The following is a 24,213-nucleotide window of genomic DNA, read 5'->3' on the forward strand; positions in this document are numbered from 1 at the left end:
AAGTTGCCACGCCCCTAGTTGAATGAGCTCTTAAACCCTCAGGGAGATCTTTTCCACCTAGCCTATAACACTCTGTTATGGCTAAAATTATCTAGCTTGATAAGGTTTGCTTAGTTACAGGTAGTCCTAATTTACGGCCAGTGTATCCCACAAACACGTTGGTCACACAGACGTATTTTTGACAATCTTGAGATATAAAAGCTAACAGCCCTTCTAGGATCTAACCTATGTAGTCTTTCCTCTTCCTTACTTGTATGAGGAGGAGGGTAGAAAGTAGGTAGTATTTTCTGTGACAGGTGAAAGTCAAACTATTTTTGGCAAAAAAGAAGGCCTGACTGTAAGGACAACTTTATCTTTATAAAAGATGGTGTGAGGAGGACCACTAGAAAGTGCCTGCAACTCACTCACTCTGCGGGCTGATGTCAATGCAATTAGTATAGTTTTCAGAGTAAGAAGCCTTAATGGGCAGGAATTTAAAGGCTCAAAAGGTGCACGTCAGAAATGTCAGTACCAAATTTTAATCCCACACAGGAACTTGAAAAGGTATTGGTGGAAAAACATTGTTTAAACCTTTTAGAAATGGTATTATTAAAAGGTATCTTAAAATAAGATTTTTCTTCTGACGAGCGCTTGAAGATAGATAGCGCTGCTACGTATCCTTTTATCGTACTAACCTGGAGCCCCAGATTAGCCAAATGTAACAGAAAAGATAATACTATTGGAATATCACATTGAAAAGGGTCCACATTCTAATCCCTGCACCAGTTACTGAACTTGTTCCAACGACACCGGTACAGAGATTTTGTTGCTGGCCTTTTGGCCGAAAGCAAGATCTCCATAACATCATCCGGAAGGTCCCAATCCTTGTATCTCAACCTCTCAGAAACCATGCGTGAAGGTGGAGTATGTTGACCTCTGGATGGAGAACGTGTCCTCCCTCTTGCGAGAGAAGATCCTCTTTTTGGAAGACTTATTGGAGGGCAGATAGACATGTCGAGAAGGTCCGGGTACCACTTTCTCCTGGCCCAATCCGGGGCGATTGGGATTATGGTTTTCCCGAACTTCCTCAACCTCCTGATTACTTGAGGGATCATAGGGACTGGAGGAAATGCATATAGCAGCGGAAACTCCCAGTCCACTATGAATGCGTCTCCTAGAGCTCCTCTCGGGGGGAAGTTCCCTTGAACAGTACAGTTCGACTTCCGGTTAGCACCAGTCACAAACGGATCCACTGGAGGGGTTCCCAAAGGGTGAAGATCTCTTGACGGACTTCCTGAGCTAGTTCCCACTCTTGGAGACTGCTCTGCCTGCTCAGAGCGTCTGCTGCTGTGTTTTGCTCTCCTGCTAGGTGAATGGCAGACGGAGAGATCCCTTCTTTTGCCCAGAACCAGATCTGCATTGCCGCTCTGTACAGTGGTGGTGACCCTACTCCTCTCTTGTTGAGGTAGTACATGGCCACTGTGTTGCCCGTCATTATAAGGACATTCTTTCCCCGTACAGCTGGCAAGAAGCCTTCAGTGTTAGTCTGATTGCCCTCAGCTCCAATTGGTTGATATGTAGTTTGGATTCCGATGGAGACCAACGACCGCCGATTGTCAACTCGTTGGTGTGAGCTCCCCATCCCGTAAGGGAGGCATCCGTCACTACTGTTATCTCCAGCCATGGTTGGCAAAAAGATTCCCCTCTGAGGATGTGTTGTCTGCAAGTCCACCATTGTAGATCCTGTGCCACCCTAGGTTGGAACTTGTAAAAGATCTGACATTTCCCCAGAGAATTGGGACCATGGAGTCCTGAGAGTCCATTGAAGGGATCTCATTCTCAATCTGGCCTCTGGCACCAGAAAAATGCAGGATGTCATGAGACCGAGAAACCTGAGAAAGTCGAAGGCCGGTAGATACTGGGCATTCTGGAATTTTGTTACCATCTGCAGAATGTGGTAAGCTCTCTCTTCGGGAGGCGAGGCTTTGCCCGAACAAGTATCCAAGACTGCTCCTATAAACTGGAGCTTCTGTGATGGTATCATGTTTGACTTTTTTAAATTCAGAGAAAAACCTAGTTTGTGAAGAAAGTGGCAAGTCTTGGATAGATGATCCTGGGCCTGTTCTGGGGAACGTGCCCTGATCATCCAGTCGTCCAAATAGGGGTAGACATGAATCCCCCCCTCTTCTGAGACTCGCTGCCACTACCGCTATCAACTTGGTGAAAACTCTTGGGGTGGAGGTCAACCAGAATGGCAGAACTCAAAACTGATAGTGAGAATTGCCAATCGCGAACCTCAGGTACCTTCTGTGCTTGAGATGGATTGGCACATGAAAGTAAGCATCCTGAAGGTCCAATGATACCAACCAGTCTTGAATTCGGAGAGCCTGAAGGATCTGAGAAAGAGTGACCATCTTGAACTTGTCCTTCCTGAGGAACTTGTTGAAGTTTCTCAAGTGCAAGATGGGTCTCAGTCCTCCGTCCTTCTTTGGAATGAGGAAATATGGGGAATACCAACCCTTGTTCCTCTCCGCTACAGGTTCTATTGCACCTTTCTGTAGCAGGGTTAAAACTTCCTGCAACAGGAGCGGGTCTGGATTTTTGGTAGAGTTGTATTCCAGTGGGTGATTGAGGTTTCTTTTAAAAGGGAAGGCAGTAACCTTGGGATACTGTTTGCAGAGCCCAAGCATCTGAAGTAATGCCCCGCCATTCTTTCAGATGCTGCGAGACCCTGCCTCCCACTGGGATCTTTCGAGTCAAAACCTCAGAGTGGTTTTGCAGCAGCTCCAGCAGCGGCTGAAGAGACAGATGCCGTTGCTGGGGCAGATCTAGCACCTTTTCCTCGCCCCCGAGGACATTTCCTTTGTCCTCTTTGACTGGCCTGTCCCCTTCCTCTCCCAAATGAGGAGTAAAAACGAAAAGGATGACCCCTCCAGGAAGAGGAGCCTGTGTAGGGGCGTTGAGGTTGTCTTATAGTGGCACTGAGTGATTTTGCCGCTGCCTTGGAGGTCTGCAGCTTCTCTAACTTTAATCTGCCTTGCTGCCAAACAACCTCGAGCCATCAAATGGCATATTAAGAAGTCTAGATTGAACATCTGGTGCAAAACCCGACTTCCTTAGCCACGCAAATCTGCGTAGCACTGTGCTAGACGCCATGGACCTGTCGATACCATCAGCTGTGTCCAAACCTGCTTGAAGGCATTCCCGCAAAGCCTCCTTGCCATCTTTTATTAAGGATAGGAAACCATCACGTTCCTCTCCTTCCGGGATGTGTTGAGCTGCTGCCGACATGCAGTCCCACAGAGTATATGTGAATCTCGCCAGAGTGCAAGATACATTCGTGGATTTTAGAGCCATGCTCCCTGATGTAAAAACCTTTTTTGACCATGCATCAATCTTTTCTGTCATCCCCATCAGGGGCAATTGTAGGGTTTGCAGCATTTTTTGTTGATGTGGCTGCCTGAACTACCAGGCTCTCAGGAGATGGATGCTTACTCAAATACTCTGGATCAGAGTTACAAGGTCTATATTTAGCCACATATTTTTTGTTTACTGCTGGAATGGATTCAGGTTTTTACCAAGCAGCATTTACTCTCCTTTGCAAGGCAATATGAAAGGGAAGTATGGGGTCTGGTTGAGGACCTCCTGACAAAATATCCGTCATATCATCATCCTGGTATACAGGTGAGTTTCTACCCCATCCCATAAATTGTTATTTTATTCATACATTTTCTATAACCCAAATCAGCATGTTCTGCTGGATAAGGTTTTTCAAACTCTTATTCAGGGGACGTATCTAGTCCACTTGCAGATTGTAAACATTCATACAGGTCTTGCATTTTGAGAGTGAGGATCAATTATTCCTCAGGGACTTCCCTTGTACCATATTTTACCCCTGCTGATGAAACTTCAGGTTCTTCATCCTCCTCATTTCCTGAAGACATTTCTCCATATATAGATGACATAGTTTGGAAAAAATCATGCCTGCTTTCTGGGTGAAATACTTTCTCAGGTATAGGTTTCACCCCTCTAATGGTGTTGGCGTCGACAGAAGCGTCAAAGTTGTGGCTATTACCTTCGATGTTGTCGAGGCATTCTTCGACGATTTCGAAGGTGCTATGAATGTCGGAGTCTTCGAGACATTCGACACCGTCGAAGGAGTCTTTGAGGTCGTTGATAGTGTACTCGACGTAACTTTTTTCAGTTGGGTTGTTGACCCCTTATACTCGACAGCCTTCGAAGATGTATTCGTCGAGGTTCTCGATGACGTATCAACATCTAAGGTCTTTTTCTTTAGGTCTGCCTCCTGTTTATGCACTGGAAGGCTTTTTTTTTTTTAGGTGTTTGGGAAGAATCCCTAGAAGACACCCTCGACAATTTCTTGTTGGATTTCCTAGTTTTAGACCTTCCCCGGTCACTTTTTTTGTGCGTAGAGGAATGGTATTCATCAGACATTTTTGAGGGGGTCTGGGCCGCATTCTCAAAAAACTCCATCATCGGTGCTCTAAATGCTTCCCTCTTTTTAGGGGAGTCATGCTTTGTTGGACACGTAATAACTTCCTCTGATGTAGTGGAGGAAGAGGAAGTGTGAGATCGGTGTAGTCTTTTCTTTGCTTTTTTGAACGAAGAAGAGGACTTTCTCGATCTACTCCTCGATCTGGATTTTTTATGGCGTTTCGCCGAAGACTCAACCAAGTCTTTCTTCCCTCTCGAAGAAAACTTCGAAGATTCCTCCCCCACCGCCAGTTTACGACATAATTAGCGCTGTTTATCTCGATCCGAAGCAAAGCCAACGGGCGCGCTTGAGGCCTTTATACAACTGATGACGCCGGTGCTCGACGGAGGCCGCCGAGGTACATCGACGTCGTCACCTCGAGTGGAGCGCCCTCTGCTGGAGAGAGGAAAAATTTTCCGAGGCAAAACTGAAGGTAAGGATATATATCTAAGATGAGGAATATGTGGGAGGACACAATATATTCGAAACACTATGTTGCTTTGGACTAAAAATCATTTGTTCCTTCTGCAAATTGAAGACTAATCTTTTCTTAGTTGGCCAGCTTCTGATTGATGAGCATCTATCCTGTAGTGGCAAGATAATTTGAGCAACAGTCAACCGAATTACAAGAACAGAGGTAACATTTTCAAGTTGAACCATACTAGAGAAGCATAAAAAGTTACAACATGCACACACACTTATTTGCCAAGAGCCAATTATCACTCACCAACAGCAAGTAAAAATTGAGACCAGAAAACATATAGAACATAGAACTTATCTGCACTGTGTATCATGGCCTTGAGGGTTTAGGGTCCCGACAAGTAGTTCAACCCCAGTCACATTGACTGAGGGGAGTCCGTACTCATTCCCAGGAGACCAATTTTAAAGGAAAACAAAACGTGATGGGAGTAGACTCAATCCCATCAGCACAGCATCTGACATCAAGAGGCAGGTAAAAGTAGTTAAGTACATGGCATGCTTGGAAATCAGGGAAATGACAAAAACCGATTTGCTTCTAAACCCGGTAGCATACAGTGTAAGAGAGACATGGAAAAAACTTAAACAGGGTACGCCTTTTAACAAGATTACAAAAGAACGCTAGAGGCATAAAGAATGATCAGTGGCCCATTGTGTCATATAGCAGCACATTGTCAAAGCTAGCACAGGTACAGGTACTGACCTACCCAGAATAAAGGGAATTTAAAGGGTATGACCCTGCACATTCAGTGGAACGTCTGTACTACCATCTTGCTTGCTTTAACATCCTTTCGGGAGATTGTGTTCCACATTGGCACAAAAAGTCAATGTTGTTGAATAGAAAATTGCTATATGTAAGAGTGGCTTTCAACACCAAATACAGTAGGACTCGACAAGTCCTACTGTCCAATAAAATAAAAATATGGCGCTTTGAAACATTGTCTTGTTGTACAAGAGCCTTATAAATGACCAATAAAATAAATAAAATTAAATAAATACAAATATTTATGCTCCCTTGCTTAAGTGAACTGCTTCAGACAGATCGAATTAGATGTACATAGTTTATTAGATTAATAACTGGTCAATCACAGAGCGTACAAAATGGACATAACACCATCAGGAGCCAAATATTGTAGGTAGTAGCTGCATCTCTACTGATAACATGTACGTGTGGACTGTCACAGCAAGTCCAAAATGCCACCTTGACGCAATGCTCACAGCTTTCAAGCAAATAAAAGGTGAATGGAGAGCACTGCCTTCCACGGAAAGCAATTCTGTAGTGTTCTACCTTGCCAATCGCTTCATCATGGCCGCCAGCAAGACGAGCCGAAGAAGTGTGCTGTGGCCATCGTCCTGAAAACAGTCTAGTCAGACGGGATGGTTGCCCCTTCAGGTCTATGATTTGTACCCCTCACCTGATCAATAGCAGCTAGAGGATTCCAGAAACACATGTTGCTGTCTGTTTGGTCATAAAAATAAAAAGTAATTAAAAAACGTAATGGCTGACTTCTATGTTGAACGGTAAGCTGTGGCAGAGGAGTGTCACCAGGAAGGGGGCCTGCTGCCATACAAGAGCACACTGATAACATCAAACACGACAGTCTGAGCTAGCTACGATCTGAGAGCAGGAGGAATGCATCCAATTGCCATACGTTTTCAGTTTAACTATTCTACCGGTACATGTATGCACAAGAATTGAAAAATACTAGAATATGGTAGCAACTATTAAGACAGCAATGGATGGAACAGGATTTCATTTTTGTTTTTTTAGAATAGGATTGGGCGGGAAGGGTATGACAAGCCTATGGTGCTGCACCACTGCCTTTCCCTCACTAAAGGAGAAACATCCCCAGCTTGAATTGCTGTTCACACTCTCTCCCCAAAAGAAGTCATGTACTCTGTAACAATGAAGCTGCAGTTTAGGCGTGAAAACTTGACAGCAAGGCCACCTTCCCTTAAGTAAAAAGAAGACTGCATCAAAGAGACACTCATAAGCTTCATGACGACCAGGGAGTTGATGGGATTATCAACCCAGAAGATTCTCATTTGCTTTGCTTTTTTTCATTTTGATTGGGGAGCATGACAATCCCTCATTCATCTCTGGAGGCTAGCACCGGGTCTCGTAGATCCCACTCCTGCCAATGTAGCGCACCCATTTGATCACATCATGGTCGCTGTAGTTGAGCTTTGGCTCAAAGACCTTCAGGTAGCGAACTTTAAGGCCAGAGGGAGCAAATGGGACCTGTAGGAAGATAAAACAAAAGGGATGCTCTATTTTAGGAAAGGCAGACCAATGTTTGTGAGCACAATGGTATAACTAAGATGCAATATGCGTAACCACGCTCCCTGGGGCATGGTGGGGCAGTACATGGTTTGCATAGAGCATAGCAAGGCACTCCAACTTACAGCATTTACAGAAAGAGGCTGGAGGTAAATTAGTATGGCGGGGTGTGAAGATACTAAAGGGATAACATAAGAGAACATATATGAACATATGGTGATTATGCCGACAGGTGAAGTAAGTCACCAGGTATGCCATTTGCTCAGTTGAAGGGGATGGCATGTTTAGGGGCAAGCAGATGCATTTAGAGTGCAATATCATACCTCAAAGTTCATGGAGATTGGGGGCCGCGCCCACTTCTTTTTGTCATTGGTTGGCAGCAGTTCTATTTCAGCGCTGATCTGAGACTCCTTCATTCCAGCCATACGCTTAATCCTGAGAAAAGGAAAACATTCATCAAAGGACTGCTAGCTCACTTGGAAATCTATGTGAGCAAGCAGACAATGGGGGATCTGGGTAACAACAGTGCTCCATATTGAAATACACCATTTACCCAGACTCTTATGTTGCCATTCAGTGACTAGCTCACTAGGTTAAATCTTTAAATATCAACACCAAACAACAATTGTGTACATTGCCACTATCGTGCCAACTGCTACTGTATCCTAATCGACAGCATCACTTTCAAGATTCTTTTGTACAGAAACAGCCTTGCCTGAACTTTAATCCCAGTGAGGACAGCAGAGTATAGGGATTCATTATGGCATAACTTACTTACCGTAATAGTATTTAGTATTGCACATGACGTTTTCAAAGTTCAAAAAGGGACGTCGACTGGGAGCGTTTGTAATTGTATCCCTAGTGTGACGTCGACTAACCATGATCCCTCACGCATAAAGGTCCCTCAGATTATTTGTTTGACAAGAGGGAGTGTAAGGTAAACGTGGAGTGTAGGTAGAGATTTTTCCCAAGAACCTTCAACTGCAAGAGGGGAGGAAGGGTGGGTGCATGCGTATCTAAGCAGATACAAGCATCAGAAATAAGATTAGTACTTGTAGAGGTGGTGGGGGGGTTTGAAGGTAACGCTGCAAATCGATCTTTTAACACTGCTTGTCCCACCTGCGTATCACCCTTGGAATGTGTGTATAGACAGTAATGTAGGGTGAAAGTGTGTACTGAACTCAAGTGGCAGCTTTGCAAACGGCATCCAAGGCACATTTGCTATGAAAGCTAAAGTTGCCCCTATGCCTCGAGTTGAGTGTGCTCTATGCTTGAATGGCAACTTTCTCTTAGCAAGAGAATAGCAAAGTTGGGTGCAGTTGACAATCCATTTTGAAATTGCTGAGAGATATGATCACCTTTTCTTCCTGTGGCTATGGCCATGCAAAAAAAAAAAAAAAGTTTACAAAAAAGGTATTTTCTGATAGTTTTAGTCCTTGTAGGTAGCAGATGACAGTCCTTTGTACATCTAGTGTATGAAGGCTTTTTTCGGCTGCGTTTGTGGGTTGCTGGGAAAACAGCAAGTTCTATGGACTGGTTTACATGAAATTTAGATCTACATTTTAGTGAAAAACGTGGGTGAATGTGCAGTACTACCTTGTCTTTGTGGATACTAAGAAAGGGGGCTGTACAGATACTGTTTGAAGTTCACTGCCCCTTCTGATAGAAGTAATAGCTATTAGAAAAGCCTTTTTATATGCCAGATGTTTAAGAATGGCTTTGTGCACAGGCTCGAAGGGAGTGCTCATGAGCCTTGGAAGTACAATATTCAGGTTACAGCCAGGAGTAGGATATGAAATTGGAATGATAGTCATTTATAATGTGTCTGTACACAAGTGTTTCTAGGTGCGACAAGACAAGGGAGGAAAGCCAGAGGGAGGACAAAATCTTACTAGGCCTTGCGTCATTCTGATTGTGCAAATGCGATAAAGCAACGTGCAAGGTGGGGGCGGGGGGGGTGGGCAGCTCTGGGTAAGTGCAAGGAGGCATGAGACTGTTGGATTACAGCTACAGTCCCTAAGCATGCGGTAGGCCCGGAGGAAGTTCAGGGGCGACTGGTCGTGGAGGAGTCTGGTACCCAGTGAGACTCTGAGGGTAGCCAGGCCACCAAACAGCACACCAGACAGGTAGGTCAGCAGGTGAGAGAGAGAAAACAGAGGTGAAAAGGAGGATCTTGAGCTGGTTCTGGAACTTCAGGTCGTCCGGCTCAAGTTTGAAAGGGGCTGGGACAACATTCCAGAGGAAGGCACCTGCAGATGAGAGATCTACATCCCACTCTCTGCCTGGAGAAGCATCTGACCATCAGAGAATTGGAGGTGGCTGAGCAAAGGGCTCAAGAAGGAAGGTGTTTTGGAAGAGAGTTGAAAGTAGGGAGGACCCTGGCCCAAGAAGGCCTTCTGGACGATGCAGTGTCTTCAACTTTATCCTTGCAGACAGTGGAGAGATTTCAGGCCTGTAGAGTTACGGTCCCTGGGCTTGAGACCAAGGACAAGTCTTGCAGTCCTGTTCTGGATTAGTTGCAGAGGGAGTACAGTAGAGGAATGCAGATTGCAGTAGTCCAGCCTAGAGAGAACCAGGGCTCTGGAGACAGTGAGCTTCTAGGGGGAAAGTGAGAAAAAGGAAGAATACCCCTGAGGAGGTGCAGCTGGTAGTGGGCATTCATGCCAAGGCCGTGATGTGAGGAGAGGAGGAGAGAGTGGAGTCAAAGATGACACCAAGGTTTTTTGCCTCACAGGAAGACAAAGGAAGAGGGCCCAAGCAGGGCAGACAGAGTGAGAGTCAAAGCGACGGCAGGAGTCCCAATGAGAAGGTTCTCAGCCTTACTGGCATTAAGGCAGAGATTGTTAGAGGTGCACCAATCCTGAATCGCAGAGTCAGGAATGAGCGAGAGAGGAGAGGAGGCAGAAGGGAGCCTGAAAGAGATCAGAGTGTCACCCGCATAACACAGAAATTTAGAGAAGGTAGAGATAAGATGGTCCAAAGGGCCCAAGTAGATATTGAAGAGCCAGGGTGAGAGGTTAGAGCCCAGGGGAACGCCACATGGAGAGAGAGGTGGTGGAGAGAAAGGACCCAAGTTGGAACACGTAGAGTCGGTCAAGGAGGAAGGGGGGACAACAACCCCAGGGCCAGATTGGTGATGTCCAGGTTCTCACAGAGTTGATTGACCAGGAAGGGGTGATTTACTGTGTCAAAAGCAGAGGAAAGATCAAGGAGGATGAGACAGAAGGAAGGCTAGAATAGAGTTTAGTAAGCAGATCCTCACGGGTGTTCAGGAAACCGGTTTCCATGCTTCTGGGTGCTCTGAAACCAGACTGATGGTCATGAAGACAACCAACAGATTCAGTCTGGAGAGTAAGCTGGGAGATGGCCAGCTTTTCCACGAGTTTGACCAGGAAAGGAGTGATGGAGATTGGGCGTTAGCTTGCCGGACAGGTAGGATCGGCAAAATGCTTTATAAGGAGGAGGCGCACAAGGCAGGGCTTGAGGACAGGGAAAAGATGCAGAAATCGATTAAGGCTGGAGCGAGGGTGTCAATGTGGTCCTTGATGGCTCTGGAGGAGCAGGGGAGCAACTGTTTGGACGACACTTTCATAGATCAGACTTGTCTCGAAACTTCGTCTGGCGTTGGAGACAAAGAGGAGAAAGGAGGAGAGGGGTGGCCAGAAAGGGGCTGAGAGAGGGAGAGGCAGAGGGGAGGGAGGACAGGATGTCCTGAGTTTTAGTGGTGAAGTGAAGTCAGAGCTGTACAGAGGGTCTGGGAGGAAACGGAAGTGGTAGAGACTGTACAAGGATTGGCCAGCTCCTTGCAGATTTGAAAGTGTTTGGCCGTGTTGATAGAGGTACGCGGGACAAAGGCTTGGATGTGGACTCTTCTTGGACAGGACACAGTCTGTATTGCCTTTGGAGAGGATGCGCCCGAAGCCCTCCACTTCCTCTCAGCAGCCCTGCACTTGAATTTCAGGGCAGCAAAGTTGGAATCATACCAAGAGCTGCACTTGGAGGTATGCTTCAGATGGATTCTCATGACAGGGGCACAAGGACGTCCAGAGTGTTGGAGATAGAAAGATGCAGGTTAGATAGGGCTGTGTCAGAGTGAGTCAGACGTAGGAAGAGCAGAGAAAGTCGCGGCAAAGGCATGCACTGGCACGCGCTTCATGGGCCGAATGAGGCAGAAGGTAGGTGGCAATGCTGAGGTAGACTTAGCCTGAGGGACGGAGAGTTTCAGGTGAGAGGAGAGCAGAAAGTGGTCAGTCCAAGAGAGGAGTGGTGAGAGGGTGAGGGGGGGGGGGATGTCTGAGGCGATGAGAACATTCAAGGAACGTCCGGCAGTGTCGGACCAGAGGGGAGAATGGAAAGAGTGTTGCAGAGGGTGCAGAAGAGGCCAGTGGAGCGATTAGAAGCATCCAGGGGATGCAGCGTTCTCCAAGGAGGAGGAGTTGAGAGGTAGAGGTAGAGGTAAGGAGGAGTTGAGAGGTAGGGGCAAGGAGGGAAAGAGCGGTCAGCCCACTCAGAGGAAGAGGGCAACCTAGCCTGTAGATGGTGGCCGCAGTCAAAGAGGTGAGGAGAGATAGAGAGTCTGCAGACCAGGCATTCCAAGGAGTAGGCCTGCATAGGAAAGACAGAAGCAGGGACCCACCCCGGAAAGATCAGAGCTACTCCAGCTCTGGGTCAGCTAGTTCGGAAAGGATCTTGTAGCCATCAGGGAGGAGAGTGCCAAAACCTGTGACAGAGCTGGCCGTGAACCATGTCTCAGTGAGAGCTAGGACATTCAGGTCAAATTCTTCGAGGAGGTGGCAGGTGTCAGAGGAGTGTGACAGCAGAGTGAGAGTTAAGAGTAGCGACGTGGAGCAGGTTGTTACATTCGAAAACCTTCTGGGGTGGGGTACACGCTTGAGGTATTCCCAGCAGAAGTGATAAGAGGGGCCCGGGAGTGGGCAGTGGTAGTAACAGGAGGCGGCATAGTAGTCCGAGGAGGAGGAAGGTGGCGGAGAGGCGGCTGAAGAAGGAGGTGGCAGAGGAGCCCGAGATGTGCTAGAAGGAAGGAAGTTGATAAGACGTGGGAGACTCGTATTGAAAAGGAGGATATTGGGCTGAGGGCCCTGGACCAAGACAGTCCCATTCAGATAGCCCATGATTGTCTTGGAGGAGTGGAAGCAGGCCAAGAGGGCCTCCCACTGAGTGCCACCAAGGGTATAATTGTGTCACCTTCCATGAAAGATTTAGCTACTGGTACTTTCCACAATTAAACTTAGCTCGTAAGTGGTGTATGCTGAGAGCAGCTAGGTGTACTTCCAGTGAGTTAAAGACTGAGCCCAAGTCTAATAGATATAGTAGATAGTGAACTATATTTGACAGTGAACTTGTCTTGCACCATATAAAACCAAACACTTTCATTTGTTAAAATAGCAATGTTGCATGTTTGGTTTATGTGCCTCTAAAGATTTCCATGCAACTTTGGGTCCAGGTTTAAGTGACCAAATTCTATGACCTCAGGAGCCAGGTTGCTAAGTTCAAAGTCTGAGGGCACGGGCGGAGTATCGTCCCTTGATCCTGTGACAACATATTGGCTGGACAGGGCAGTTTCATGGGAGGATACAGGTACATCATCTGCAGGTGCGAGAACTAAGTTTGTCGTGCCCACATTGGAGCCATAAGGGTAAGTGTTACTTGTTCCCAGTGTAGCTTGTGGACTACCTTGTTGAGGAGAGGTTGGTAGGCAAAGTTTGTATGCAGTACCCTCTGGGAACACTACAAGCAACTACAGGTATAGGCAACCCAACCTTTGGTATAAGCTTGTGCTACATAGTTTTGGAAGCGTGTTGAGGAGCCAGGTTTATCTCAAGAGGGGTAAATGTGTGCTGTAGTGGAGTTACAAAGATTCACAGTTACAGGTATTCAAATAAACTCTTATACTCAAGGTTTCTTGCATAAACAATTATTAATTTATCAGTCCATTATAAAGCCTTCTTTAGAAGGTAGCAATATACTAACACCACAAATACACTTCAATACTGTACACTTAGTTTCTAAATCAGTAACGACCCTTTTGGGATGGCCCACAGACACCACCTACACCCACAGGTGACTTCAATAACTAGGGTGCTGGGGACATTAATATCTTACTGTTGGCATCCAGAATACTTTCTTAAATAGGCAAACCCTTTTAGATTCCCCCCCCCCCCCCAAGAAGAGTCATACAATTCAATAGGCTAAGCCAAAGTCAATGGGCAAAAGTCTTGTATAGGATGAAGCACTTCTGGTAAGTAAAATGGAAAAGTCTTTGCAAAAGTTCTTAGGAGTCTGATGAAAATAAGAATCAAATATAGGACTACAAGCTGATTAGGCTTGTGAATTGTAGACGTTTTAAAGCAACGCTACAGTAAGAGGCAAGTTCTCTTTAGCTCATTTTATGGTACCTTGGAAATGAAGAAAAAAAAAGTGCAGCCGATTACTTCTGTTCCTATGCAGATCTCACTGTTCCTGGGCCTCAGTCGTGGGCACAAGAGGGAGGACGTCGGGGGACTCTTGCAATGCACTGGGATGGTCAAAACTTGCAACCGGCAAACTTCACTTTCAGTGGCTGTTCAGTGTTTCAGCTCCTCGTGTCTACCTCAAATAGCAACACCGCGGTTCCGGGCTGTCAAGATGGACTTTCCTTGCTTCTGGGGTCCCGCACTGTTGAGGTGTTTCAGGCTTGGTCAGTCCTGCTTCTTGGCAGTCCGGAAGATCTTCCAAAACCTCTAGAGCAGCTTAAAAGCAACACACAATCTGGTGTTACTCTCCCTGGCTATACGGTTTCCAGCAGCAACTCTGTTGAAATTCAACCAGCTCTGAGATGGATGACCAGGTGGCTTACTTTGTTGATGCGAACTTGGCGTTTCAGCACTGCAGCAGGGCTTCACCGGGCATACCAACGGTCCAGGAGTTGCAGCAGGGGTCCTCTTCAAGTTCTTCAGTTCCTTCGTACAGTGTTCGACTCTGCCTTCCAAGTCAAAGGACTCGTCTTTTATTCAGTTCTCTCCCATTCATTCCAGCCCATCACCTTGCCAGACAGTCAGCTGGCCAATCACCACAGAGTGCATTTGGGTCTCCTAGGAGAGTAAGTACAGGGAGTTTCGGGCCCCTGCATCACTTCCTGCCTACCCCAGAAACTCTGGAGCCAGAGGCGGGTTTCACTCTTGAAGCCCGCCAAAGGCGAAATGAACAAAGACCAAACCTGGTTTGGCGCGCAGAGAAAATCAAGATGGATCTTTCCACAAAGAAATGATGAAAGAAGACTGGGCGCCATTTTGACAAAGATGGCTCCTGCAGTTGCTTTACAGCAGCTGTGAACACAGCCCGCAGTAAATGCAAACCATGGTAGTATAAACGAAACCCCTGCCTCCAGCCATTCAATGAGAAAAGGGTAACAAAAATGTTACATGAGAAGTTAGACAAAGGGGATACTAAGTAACCCCTCCAGCACTCTATTGTAAAATAGCGTGAGCAAGTTACAATGGTAAGTAAAGTCAATTTCACTTTACTGCTCTGGGAAACAGTTTAGCCCAGAGAAAGTTTTAAACCTTTGGGAAATCTGGAAGACTTCCCTGGGTCACTGCACCAACGGTGTTGGGGAGAATTCTCATTCTATGGCTAATTTCCCCTCGCCTAGTGAGTCCCCCAGCAGCTTTGCTGGATTTCTGGAGTTTATTTTTTCCACTTGGTAAGAGTGTGAGCCTTTCGCCCACTCTTACCAGCCAGTGTTCTGCCATGTGTATTTCTACTGTTTGGATGTTCTTGGGCTATGGAGCACACCACTCCATGATCCCCAGTTTTGTGTGTGTTACACAGCACCTTCAGTGCAGTAACACAGGGTTGTCTTTGAGACTTCCCTCTTACTACATTTTTCTGGGGCCGACTACTGTCCCCAGAAACCTGTAAAGTTGGCATTAACTTTTAGTGATTTAAAACTACAGACCCAGTACACCCCATCTTACATGGAGTACTGAAAAGGGTTAATTCCTATCTCTTTTTGTCTGTACCTCTCAGAGCTTTGTTTTGCTCTTTTAACATTTAGACTTGGCTGGTGGCAGTGGTATCTACCCTATTTTTTCTACCGCGATTATACTATATAAACGTGGCACTGTTCCAGGCTATTATATTAGCCTCGAACATAAATAGCTTGGCCAAAAACGTTCTTTTGGCTCTGGTCGGGTTTGCCATTTCTTTTTGTTAAAGTCCTTCTTGTGTTTTACTTTGCGCGGCAAACCAGGTTTGCCTTCTTTGATCACGGTCTTTTGGCAGGCTTCTGTAGAGAAGCCCTCCTCTTGGCGCCTGGGTGTCTAGGTGGGCTGAATGTGAGGGAGGGGTGTAGTCACCCTGCACAATGTATCCTAGGAATCCCAAGTCGCACTTTGCCATGATTGGCTGAGGTGGTTGTCCGGGCCGGACAACCCCCCTGCTGCGTGATTGATAGCCAGGTTGTGTGAATGTGGGATTTTCGCATAAAAGGCAGTACTCTTGGGCTGGAAGTCAGAGTCGCCACTGGAACTACAAGGAACCGAAGAGAAGCGGAGAAGAATATGGCTGCTGCAACCACCAAGTCCCGATGAAGCCCTGCTGCAGTCCTGAGCTATCTACCCTTCGAAGACCAGAGAAGATCCAGTCCGGAGTCTTCTTCCCTTGAGTCCGGTGGGGTCAACCAGCTCATCTTCCACAGCCAGAGGATCCTCTTCGTGGTCGAAATCGCTGCACACCGCTGTAGTGGTCCGGATAGCCATCTGAAGAGCCTCTCCTGTTTTAAAGGAGCGCACCTTTTATTCACCGTCGCTGCTGCTGGCCTCATCCCTGGGTAGTGCAGCTCACACCAGACGTCGTCCTTGTCCCCACAACCGAAGAGCCAGGAACTGTGGGTCTGCAGGAAACTACCAGGAACAACTGCCGTGGCACCAGCTTCATCAAAGAATAAGGTACTGCGTCCGACTTCGAGGAACTAGGGTGAATACCTTTTCTCCTCATCCAAGGCTCGTCCTCGTCTTTTCTCCTTCTTATAACTTTTGCTAACTCTTTTGACACTATCCAAGTACTCCTGGCATCCTCGAATCGTGAACTATCTGACTGTGTGATCTTCGACAACAAGAACCCTGTTCCACCTAACATTGGCGCAGGCCTATTGACTTATCTGTGGGTTAGAAAGTGTTCTCTGATTCTGTCTGCCTTGACAAAAGTATTGCTGATGATTTTTGCCCCAAACTCTTCTTTGGTAACTCCGGTGCCAAGTGTGGTTTTACCCCGGTAACATTTCTTCCCGCGGGTACGCTTATCTTTACTAAGACCAAACTGTCATTACTGTCAAAAAGTGATCCATATGTATTCCCGGTAACGTCTTGTTACACAACACCGGCCCAGAAAATCATAAGGTACTTACCTTGAGTTGTTTCATCCAAAGTGAATTGGTTGTGTGTAGTGTATCTTTCGTGTGGTTTTAATTTTAATAGAGGTGAAGTTTTACTTTTTAACCAAAAACCTTGAGTCAGTGTTTGCTTGAGTCACAGTAATTGTGGTCCTTTGTGTAATCTCTACTACTGCTCATTTGCTCTTGAGATAAGTTTGGCTGCTCCGCTACTGCTACCACTTTAACAGTGTAGTACAGGCTTGTACCAAAGGTGAACTTGTATTACCAATTGTAGTCTTAATTGTGTGTAATGGTCCCTAAGAGCACTGCACAGGATTCTACCTAACAAGGTGCTTTGTGACACAATGTAAAAGATGATGTCTATGGAGTTTGTCAGACTCCACAACCAAAAGAAACAGGTAAAATTTAAAAAATACATGAAAGTGGGAAAAAGTGTCTCACTCTCTCCAGGTTAAAAAAAATCAAGTCCTCAAAATCCAGAAAAGTTGCTGGGGGTCTCTAAGGTGAAGGGAATTATCATTTTTCTGAGAATTCTCCCTAACAGAGGTGTCAGAGAATTGGGGGGCAGAGGGGGTAGCGTACACAAGATCTCCCTGACCAGTTAATTAGTAGTACATTCCCTTTGGAACCTTTCTGGGGAAACCTGGATGCATAATCTAGGCATTGTGCGTTCTCTTGAGTAGCGAAGAGGCCAATTTCTGGGAGTAGACGTTGAGTAGCACGTCTGTTTAGTTGCCACTTTTGTTCTCAGGGCAGTACTGCACTTCTGCTTACTATGTCTGCCAGTGAAATAGGTTCCTCTGGAATATGTCGTGCTAGGAGAACGGTGATTACCTCCTGTAACAGTCATCCTAAATGTTTTAGGCTTCACATACGTGTTTGCAGGGCGCAGTTAGAGTACTGGGTGCATTGCGAGATCTTTCTTTGGAACACTGGTAGTATAGTTCAGTGGCAACGTGCTCGTCTTGGAAGCAAGTCAAAGTACAGCAACACAGGTTCAAATCCCAGGTGCGCGCTTAGAAACCTCTTCGGTATTAAGTGTGTTATAAATAACCAATTATAATTATACATTATTTTACTTTTTTTTTTTTTTTTAGAAAACAAGGAAGTACACTGAAGAAATACCTTGATCTTCCTCTAGAGATGGCACAAGCTCCATTTCTCCTTTTCTAGTAGTGTCTGGATCTTCTCTTGTAGATTATAAAATGTCCTGCAGACATCTCTCTTGCACAAGGCGGGTGGTGGCATGGTGTTTCGAGGAACTCTGTGGAGTACCCTTTTGCCACTGTTGTAAGCACCCATCGATCGGACGCTATTCCCTCCCATTGCTGTGTGAAAAGTCTTATGCAACCCCCTGACTGGAGATGTATGGGAGGGAATGTGAACCGGCACATCATTTGTTGGCAGTGACTGCTCCGCTTCTACATGCTGTAACCCTGCCTTGCCCCTTTCCACAGCAAAACCCCCTCTGCTGATGGGATTGATACGAGGAAGATTGAGACTGGGGACTATAAAAAGAGGTTCTAGATGTTCCCGATCCTGGTTGAATGGGTCTGTTGAAGCCTTGGGTACGAAAAGTATGTATGTTAAATACTCGTCTCTGGACATATGGCTTGTTAGTAATCTGTCCCAGTGCTTTGTCTTGTGCTCTTTCTTTCGAGCCGTTCATCAACAGTCTTCATGACAAGGACTGTTTTCAATAGGCATATTGATTAGTGTCTGGGGTTGCTTGGTTTTCTGTGCAGAGGGGACCTGGCCTAGCAGTTCGGGCTGGGCTGCTACCTTCGGTGGCGGCAGCTGCTGACTGATTTGCACATGGCTGGTCCCCTTTTGCAATGGCGCAGACGGGCTAAAAAACGGTGGTGTGGAAGGTTGGCCCAGAGCAATTGCCAGTGGTTTAGATTCATTCGAAACCTTCCACCCATCACTTTTGTGGTCAGTTTGTTTCTCCTTGTGAGAGAGGGTATGCCCAGACGTGGGTCCCTTGCTCGCTGCGCCACAGGGAACCAGGCTGCACCTCACTGAGGAGGTCCAACAAGGCCGAAACATGTCTGGGGTTGCTTGGTTTTCTGTGCAGAGGGGACCTGGCCTAGCAGTTCGGGCTGGGCTGCTACCTTCGGTGGCGGCAGCTGCTGACTGATTTGCACATGGCTGGTCCCCTTTTGCAATGGCGCAGACGGGCTAAAAAACGGTGGTGTGGAAGGTTGGCCCAGAGCAATTGCCAGTGGTTTAGATTCATTCGAAACCTTCCACCCATCACTTTTGTGGTCAGGTCGTATTGATTAGTGTGACAGTCTATATTATACATCTGGAGTCACAGAGCCATAGGTGTCTCTTGAGAAGTGTACCTGCAGCAAGGACTCTCAATGAGGCGTCGGCTGAGTGCAGTACATTTTTAATGATATTGTGTGCCACTTGCTTGTCCTCTGTAGAGATCTTTAGCAGGTGCGACCTAGCAGGTTCTGATACGTAGTTTAGGGTCTTGAGTATTTCATCCCATTGGATGTTGTAGCTAGTGAGCAGCGTTGTGTTTGCAATCCTGTCATGTAGGCGCCTGAAATGGTAATGTGCTTGTCAAGTGCATAGGCGGTTGCACTCCTCGTTAGGGGTTATTTCTGAGGTAGAGAGTGAAATACCTGTTCACTTTCTGGTTGTGGTGACTAAAAGGGAGTCCAGTTTCAGATGTCCCCTGATGTATAAAGGATCAGAAGGCGATGGTTTTGAAGAATCTCTCAACTCTAGGGTTTACAGCTCTTGTGAGTGAAGGAGTGGAAAGAGATGGAGTAATCTTCTTAATGGGCTAAAGCAGGGGAATAGCTTGGCTGACTGGTTTCTTCTCATTTAGAATGTCCTCTACAAAATCAGTCTCATCAGGGACAGTGTCTTCCATGTGGATGTTAAAGCGGTGAGCCGCTTTTTTAAGCAGGTCATTGTATAATTGGTCCTCAATGGGTGAGGTATGACCACTATCTGCCACTGCAATATCAAGGATGTCAATAACAGGGACATCTGAGGCCTCCTGATCAACCACGTATAAATCAGGGTATTGACTGGGGTCGCCATGGTCATTGTTAGGTAAGCATTTGTAGAGTTTAACTGGTGTAGGACTTTACAAGACTTATCCCTTGGTATTAGGTAACCCACCTTTTAACATAGGTCTGTACTACACAAGTTGGTAGACTGATGTGAGCTGTAGAGCTGTACAATGAAATTAGTTAAAACAGGTATCCAAGTAAACACTTAAAGTTATAGTATACATATTTATTTATATATACACACAAGGATAATTAGACAATCTTTAAAAAGCAGCAACTAATAGTCACATTAATCCCAAAGTTAGAATTAAACAAGAGCAATAAAGTAGGTGATTAAACCTTTCTTATGCTAAACATATTCCAGCACACTGAGTGATGTCATTTGAGGTCAGTATTAGCACTTATTTGTGATCACCATTACAATATTCAGTTTCAAGGAGGGAAAGGTTAAAGTCAGATCAGAATATATTTTGTTAGTAGAAAAACAGTAGGCATCCTTTTATCCCAGCAATAATAGTGTTCAACAATTAAAACCTTAAAGGGAACAAGCACTGCCAAAGACAATAGGTTCAGAAGGGGGCCTTTAGGGAGCCAGGACAACCAAAGTCAATGTGCCAGTTCTAAGTTGTGATGCTCTCTTCTCGGAAAATGTTTTAAAATAGTCAATAGGTCAGTAGAAAAATCACAGAAGCTCAAGAGGAGCCACCTTGAAGAAGCACAAGCTGGGAGGCCAGTGCAGGTGAGTTGATGTAAACTCAAAAGGGTTTAAAATAGTACTTCCCAAGCTAGGAATCACCACAATTGGCAAAGGATAGATGTACCCCAAGCCTCACAGTATGCAAGTGTTTACTTGGATAACAGTATTCACTAATTTCATTGTACAGCTCACATTACCCCTCTTAAGATAAGCCTGGCTGCTCAATCACTACCAACTCGTGTAGTACCGGCCTATATTAAAAGGTGGGTTACCTAATACCAAGAGAAGTCTTGTAGAGTCCAACGAGGGTGCTGCTGGTGTCTCTTCGCGTCTTCGTCAGATGTTGCCCTCCAGTGGTCGACTGCCTCTAGTCCCAAAAACCTCACCTTTTAAGCAAGTTCCCATTATTTCATAGCATTAGGCTGTCAATCACCCAGCAGGGTGGCAAACACCCCTCTGGAACCTCGACAGTCAGCCGGACAATCAGAATGGGTCTCACTCAGGCACACCGAGACGCTCCCTCACTTCCTGCCTTTCCAGACACTGGAGCCTGAGCAGGCTTCAGGGCTGAAGCCCGCCAAAGGCAAAAGACACAAGACTCAAACCTGATTCAAACAGAGTAAAAGACCAGAAGGAACAAACTGACAAGAAATGGTGAAAAAAGACAAAAGGGCCATTTTGGGAAAATGGTCACCGATGGGTGCTGTACTGCAGCTGAGAATTCGGCCTGTAGATACATGGCACAAAGGTAGTAAAAAAGAAATCACTGCCACCAGCCATTCAAGTTAGTGTAACAGAATGTTACATGAGAGGTGGGATAAGGAGTTACTATGTAGCCCCCAGAACTCCATAGGTTGGTGTGTGCTGGGCCCACAAAAGAAAAAGGTAAGACAAAAGTCATCTTACTATTCTTGGGACCAGTAGTTCACCCACGAAAATGTATTTAACATAAAGAGAAGTCCAGGGAACGTCTCAGTAGCACTGCACAAAAAGGTGCTGTGTGTCACTATGCAAAAAACAGATGCCCATGGAGTTTACCATACCCCATTAAACAGTGAGGGAGTGGGGGGGGGGGGGGAAGTATCACTCACTCAGGAGTCAACATTAAATCGCCATGAGTCCAGCAAAGGAGCTGGGGCTCTCCAAGGTTAAAGGGAATTGGCACAGTAAAGAAAATACTCCCAAACTGTCGTCGACATACCAGATGCCTTGATTTGCCTGGTCTCCATGCTGAGAGTCATGGGCGGCATCTATGGATGGGCACAGGAGTGGGAGTTGGAAGACGTGGCTGATCAGATGCAAGAGGTTGAGACATTTTTCGCGGTCTAAAGAATAGGGTACTTATTCATAAAGTCGAAAAATGAGGAAACTTCGTCCAGCGTCTCTTCAAATCTCTTTTGTCAAGGTGCCAGCCTTTGGAATGTCAGCTAAAGGGAACAACTGCATTCAGGATCTCCCATTAGTGTAGATTCATTGTCTTCTCTAGGCCTTTAATTCTGAAGAGATGAAGACAGGAGAATGGGCCTCCTCATACCCCTCAGAGGCAACCGGTGAGTGTCTCTTATGGCTCTAAGACTTTTTATGGTGCTTTGCTGTCAAAAAGTGTGCTTTTGCGACATATTTTTCGGCGTCTCAGATTCATCTGTCGATTTAGATTTACACGCACCTATAGCCGGTATCTTGTCTTTATCACCTTGTAGTAAACGCTGTTGTGGAACCACAACAGTCTTTTTCAGCGGTGGTTGGGTAGGCCACAATGCACCTGCCGCCGGCCTTCCTTCGACGGTTCGGTCGAGGAGCGACCTTACGTTATGTATTCAGGTGTAGGAGTGCGTGTGCGCCATAGCCAGGGGCTTTTACCATAGCAGCGTGCTGCAACTGCCTCCCGAGACTGTGGACTGAGGCGTGGGAGCCTGATGGATCCCTCGTGGTGTCTTTGGGCTCCGAACTGGAGCCTTTGCTGCCCTGGCCTTCCTGAACCGACTCAGACCGGCATGTGTCGCCCACCATTTCGGTCGGTGCTCTTTAAGGGTTTTGGGTCTGAAGAGCTTACAGGATGTGCAACTGGTCTCCGGTTGATTGCGTTGAAGGCAGTGGTTGCAAACTCTGTGGGTGTCCTGCCACAGAAACTTTGTTACACTTTAGCAGATTTTAAATGGATTACGCTCCATGGCGGAAAGAGAAATTAAGGCCAGCAAGACAAGAGCAGTAGAAACAGGGAATGGAGGTAGGCATTCTCCATATGGAAAAGATCAGTCCACTCACTCTCCCTACTGCTAGGCTGAAGCCTGTTGCCGTAGCGATTGTCCGTTTCGGTTTTCGAGTTCTTCCGTCAAGGAGTAGCATTGAGCAGTAACCATTAAAGTAGTAATGAAAGGGGGCGTGGCCAGGCGGCAACTGATGCAGTTGTGTCTACCATAGGCTTAGTCATCTGGCAGTCCACGGCCCTGTTAAAATGCTGAACTAAATTGTGCTTACCCCCAGTAGCCTAAGCGCATCACCCGCAGAGCATCTGTGTCATGATCTCTGCTTCCAAAAGATCAGGACTTGCCCGACTCCCTTGGAAGCAGACCCATAACCGCGGTTCCGAGTGCCAGCCAGTCCCAATTGGGACCTTTTGGACCCTGTCCTGGCGCCAGTGGCACCAGGCTCATAAAGATGCCCAGTCCCAGCGCTGAAAGCGCCGGGCTCATAATGCTTAGGTGGACTTACCTGCAGCAGACCATGCTGCTTACTTACCTGCCAGTTGAACCCCTGATCCTCTTCTGTTTGGGACTACTTTTCCTGTTGGGTGGGGCAGGAGCCACTCCCTAGGTTCAGAATACTGGAACTCTTCTGGAAAGCAGGAACTCTTTTCTTACCTAGCCGTGACTGTGGAAGGCGACACCTAAGCACTACAGGAGGCTATTTAAACCACACCCAATGGATGAATCTTGCTTTGTGTTATTCTGCATTCTCTGCAGCAGAACGCTCATCAGGTCTTCTGCTTCTGATCCTGGGCATAAGGGAACAAAGGCTTACCATCCTGGAATCCAGTCTTCAGCAGCACCTGTAAAGACAAAGAAAGAACAGGTTAGCACTACGGTCTTCAGTGGCAGCGCATCTCTTACCTGGTCCATCGGCTGTCACCAACGCCTCGCGCAGCATTCCGGCATCTGAAAGACAAAGGCTTACCTACTCTTCGCATGCTCCGGAGGTCTTCGCACTGCATTCCGGCATCTGAAAGACAAGCTTACCAGCTCTTCGCACGCTCCGGAGGCCTTCGGCGCTGCATCCCGCATCTGAAAGACAAAAGAAGGTGCGTTTAAAGACATTGGGCAACTTTATTACTCACGTGCCATTACTCCTTCCCACGCCGAATCCAGTGGGTATTCCAGCACCCTTCAGCTTCTCTAAAGCTCCGAACTTGTACCTGCAAGATAAAAGGGACAGTTAGTGCGCATCGTGAAGCAGGCTACAAGCGCTTACTTACGTGCTTCCAGGTGCTTCTATTGCTCACACGGGTTCGATCCTCAACTCTCATCAGCCCGCCATCCGCCATCGCCGGAACCCTGCAAAACAAGAGATATCATTACAAAAGACTTTTAAGACATTTGAAGTGCCCAGAACTTACCGTTCGTGCAGTTAACGACGGACAGCAGTCCTCTGAGGTCAAGAGGCCTGCACCCTTATCCAGTGAAGAAACTGGTTACGGCACCCTGCCCCGAGGCAGATGGAGAGCTCGGCGTTCACTTACCTAAGGTGAGGGCGTTAACCTTTGGGGTTCTACAGGAGAATAGAAAGGGGAGAGGAGAGAGGCACCCAATAACCCCAGTTCATTAATCCCATATTTTCTATCTGCAGACATCTTACTCT

General features: G+C 46.6%; 1 protein-coding gene across 1 annotated transcript in view; it reads right to left on the bottom strand.

Annotated features, from left to right (window-relative positions):
• Window positions 1-5,998: 5,998 nt before the first annotated feature.
• The window catches only part of AP2M1 (adaptor related protein complex 2 subunit mu 1), a 329,969-nt gene continuing 311,754 nt past the window's right edge, over window positions 5,999-24,213 (bottom strand). Inside the window, exons 10-11 of the mRNA XM_069618827.1 lie at window positions 7,556-7,667; window positions 5,999-7,193 (exon numbers count right to left, since the gene is read on the bottom strand). Of these exons, the coding sequence (XP_069474928.1) occupies window positions 7,059-7,193; window positions 7,556-7,667 (247 nt within the window). The 3' untranslated portion in view covers window positions 5,999-7,058. The remainder of the gene's footprint in view (window positions 7,194-7,555; window positions 7,668-24,213) is intronic.

Source organism: Ambystoma mexicanum, chromosome 10 (genome assembly GCF_040938575.1).
Source record: "Ambystoma mexicanum isolate Mex_15411 chromosome 10, UKY_AmexF1_1, whole genome shotgun sequence".
Lineage (NCBI taxonomy): Eukaryota > Metazoa > Chordata > Amphibia > Caudata > Ambystomatidae > Ambystoma > Ambystoma mexicanum.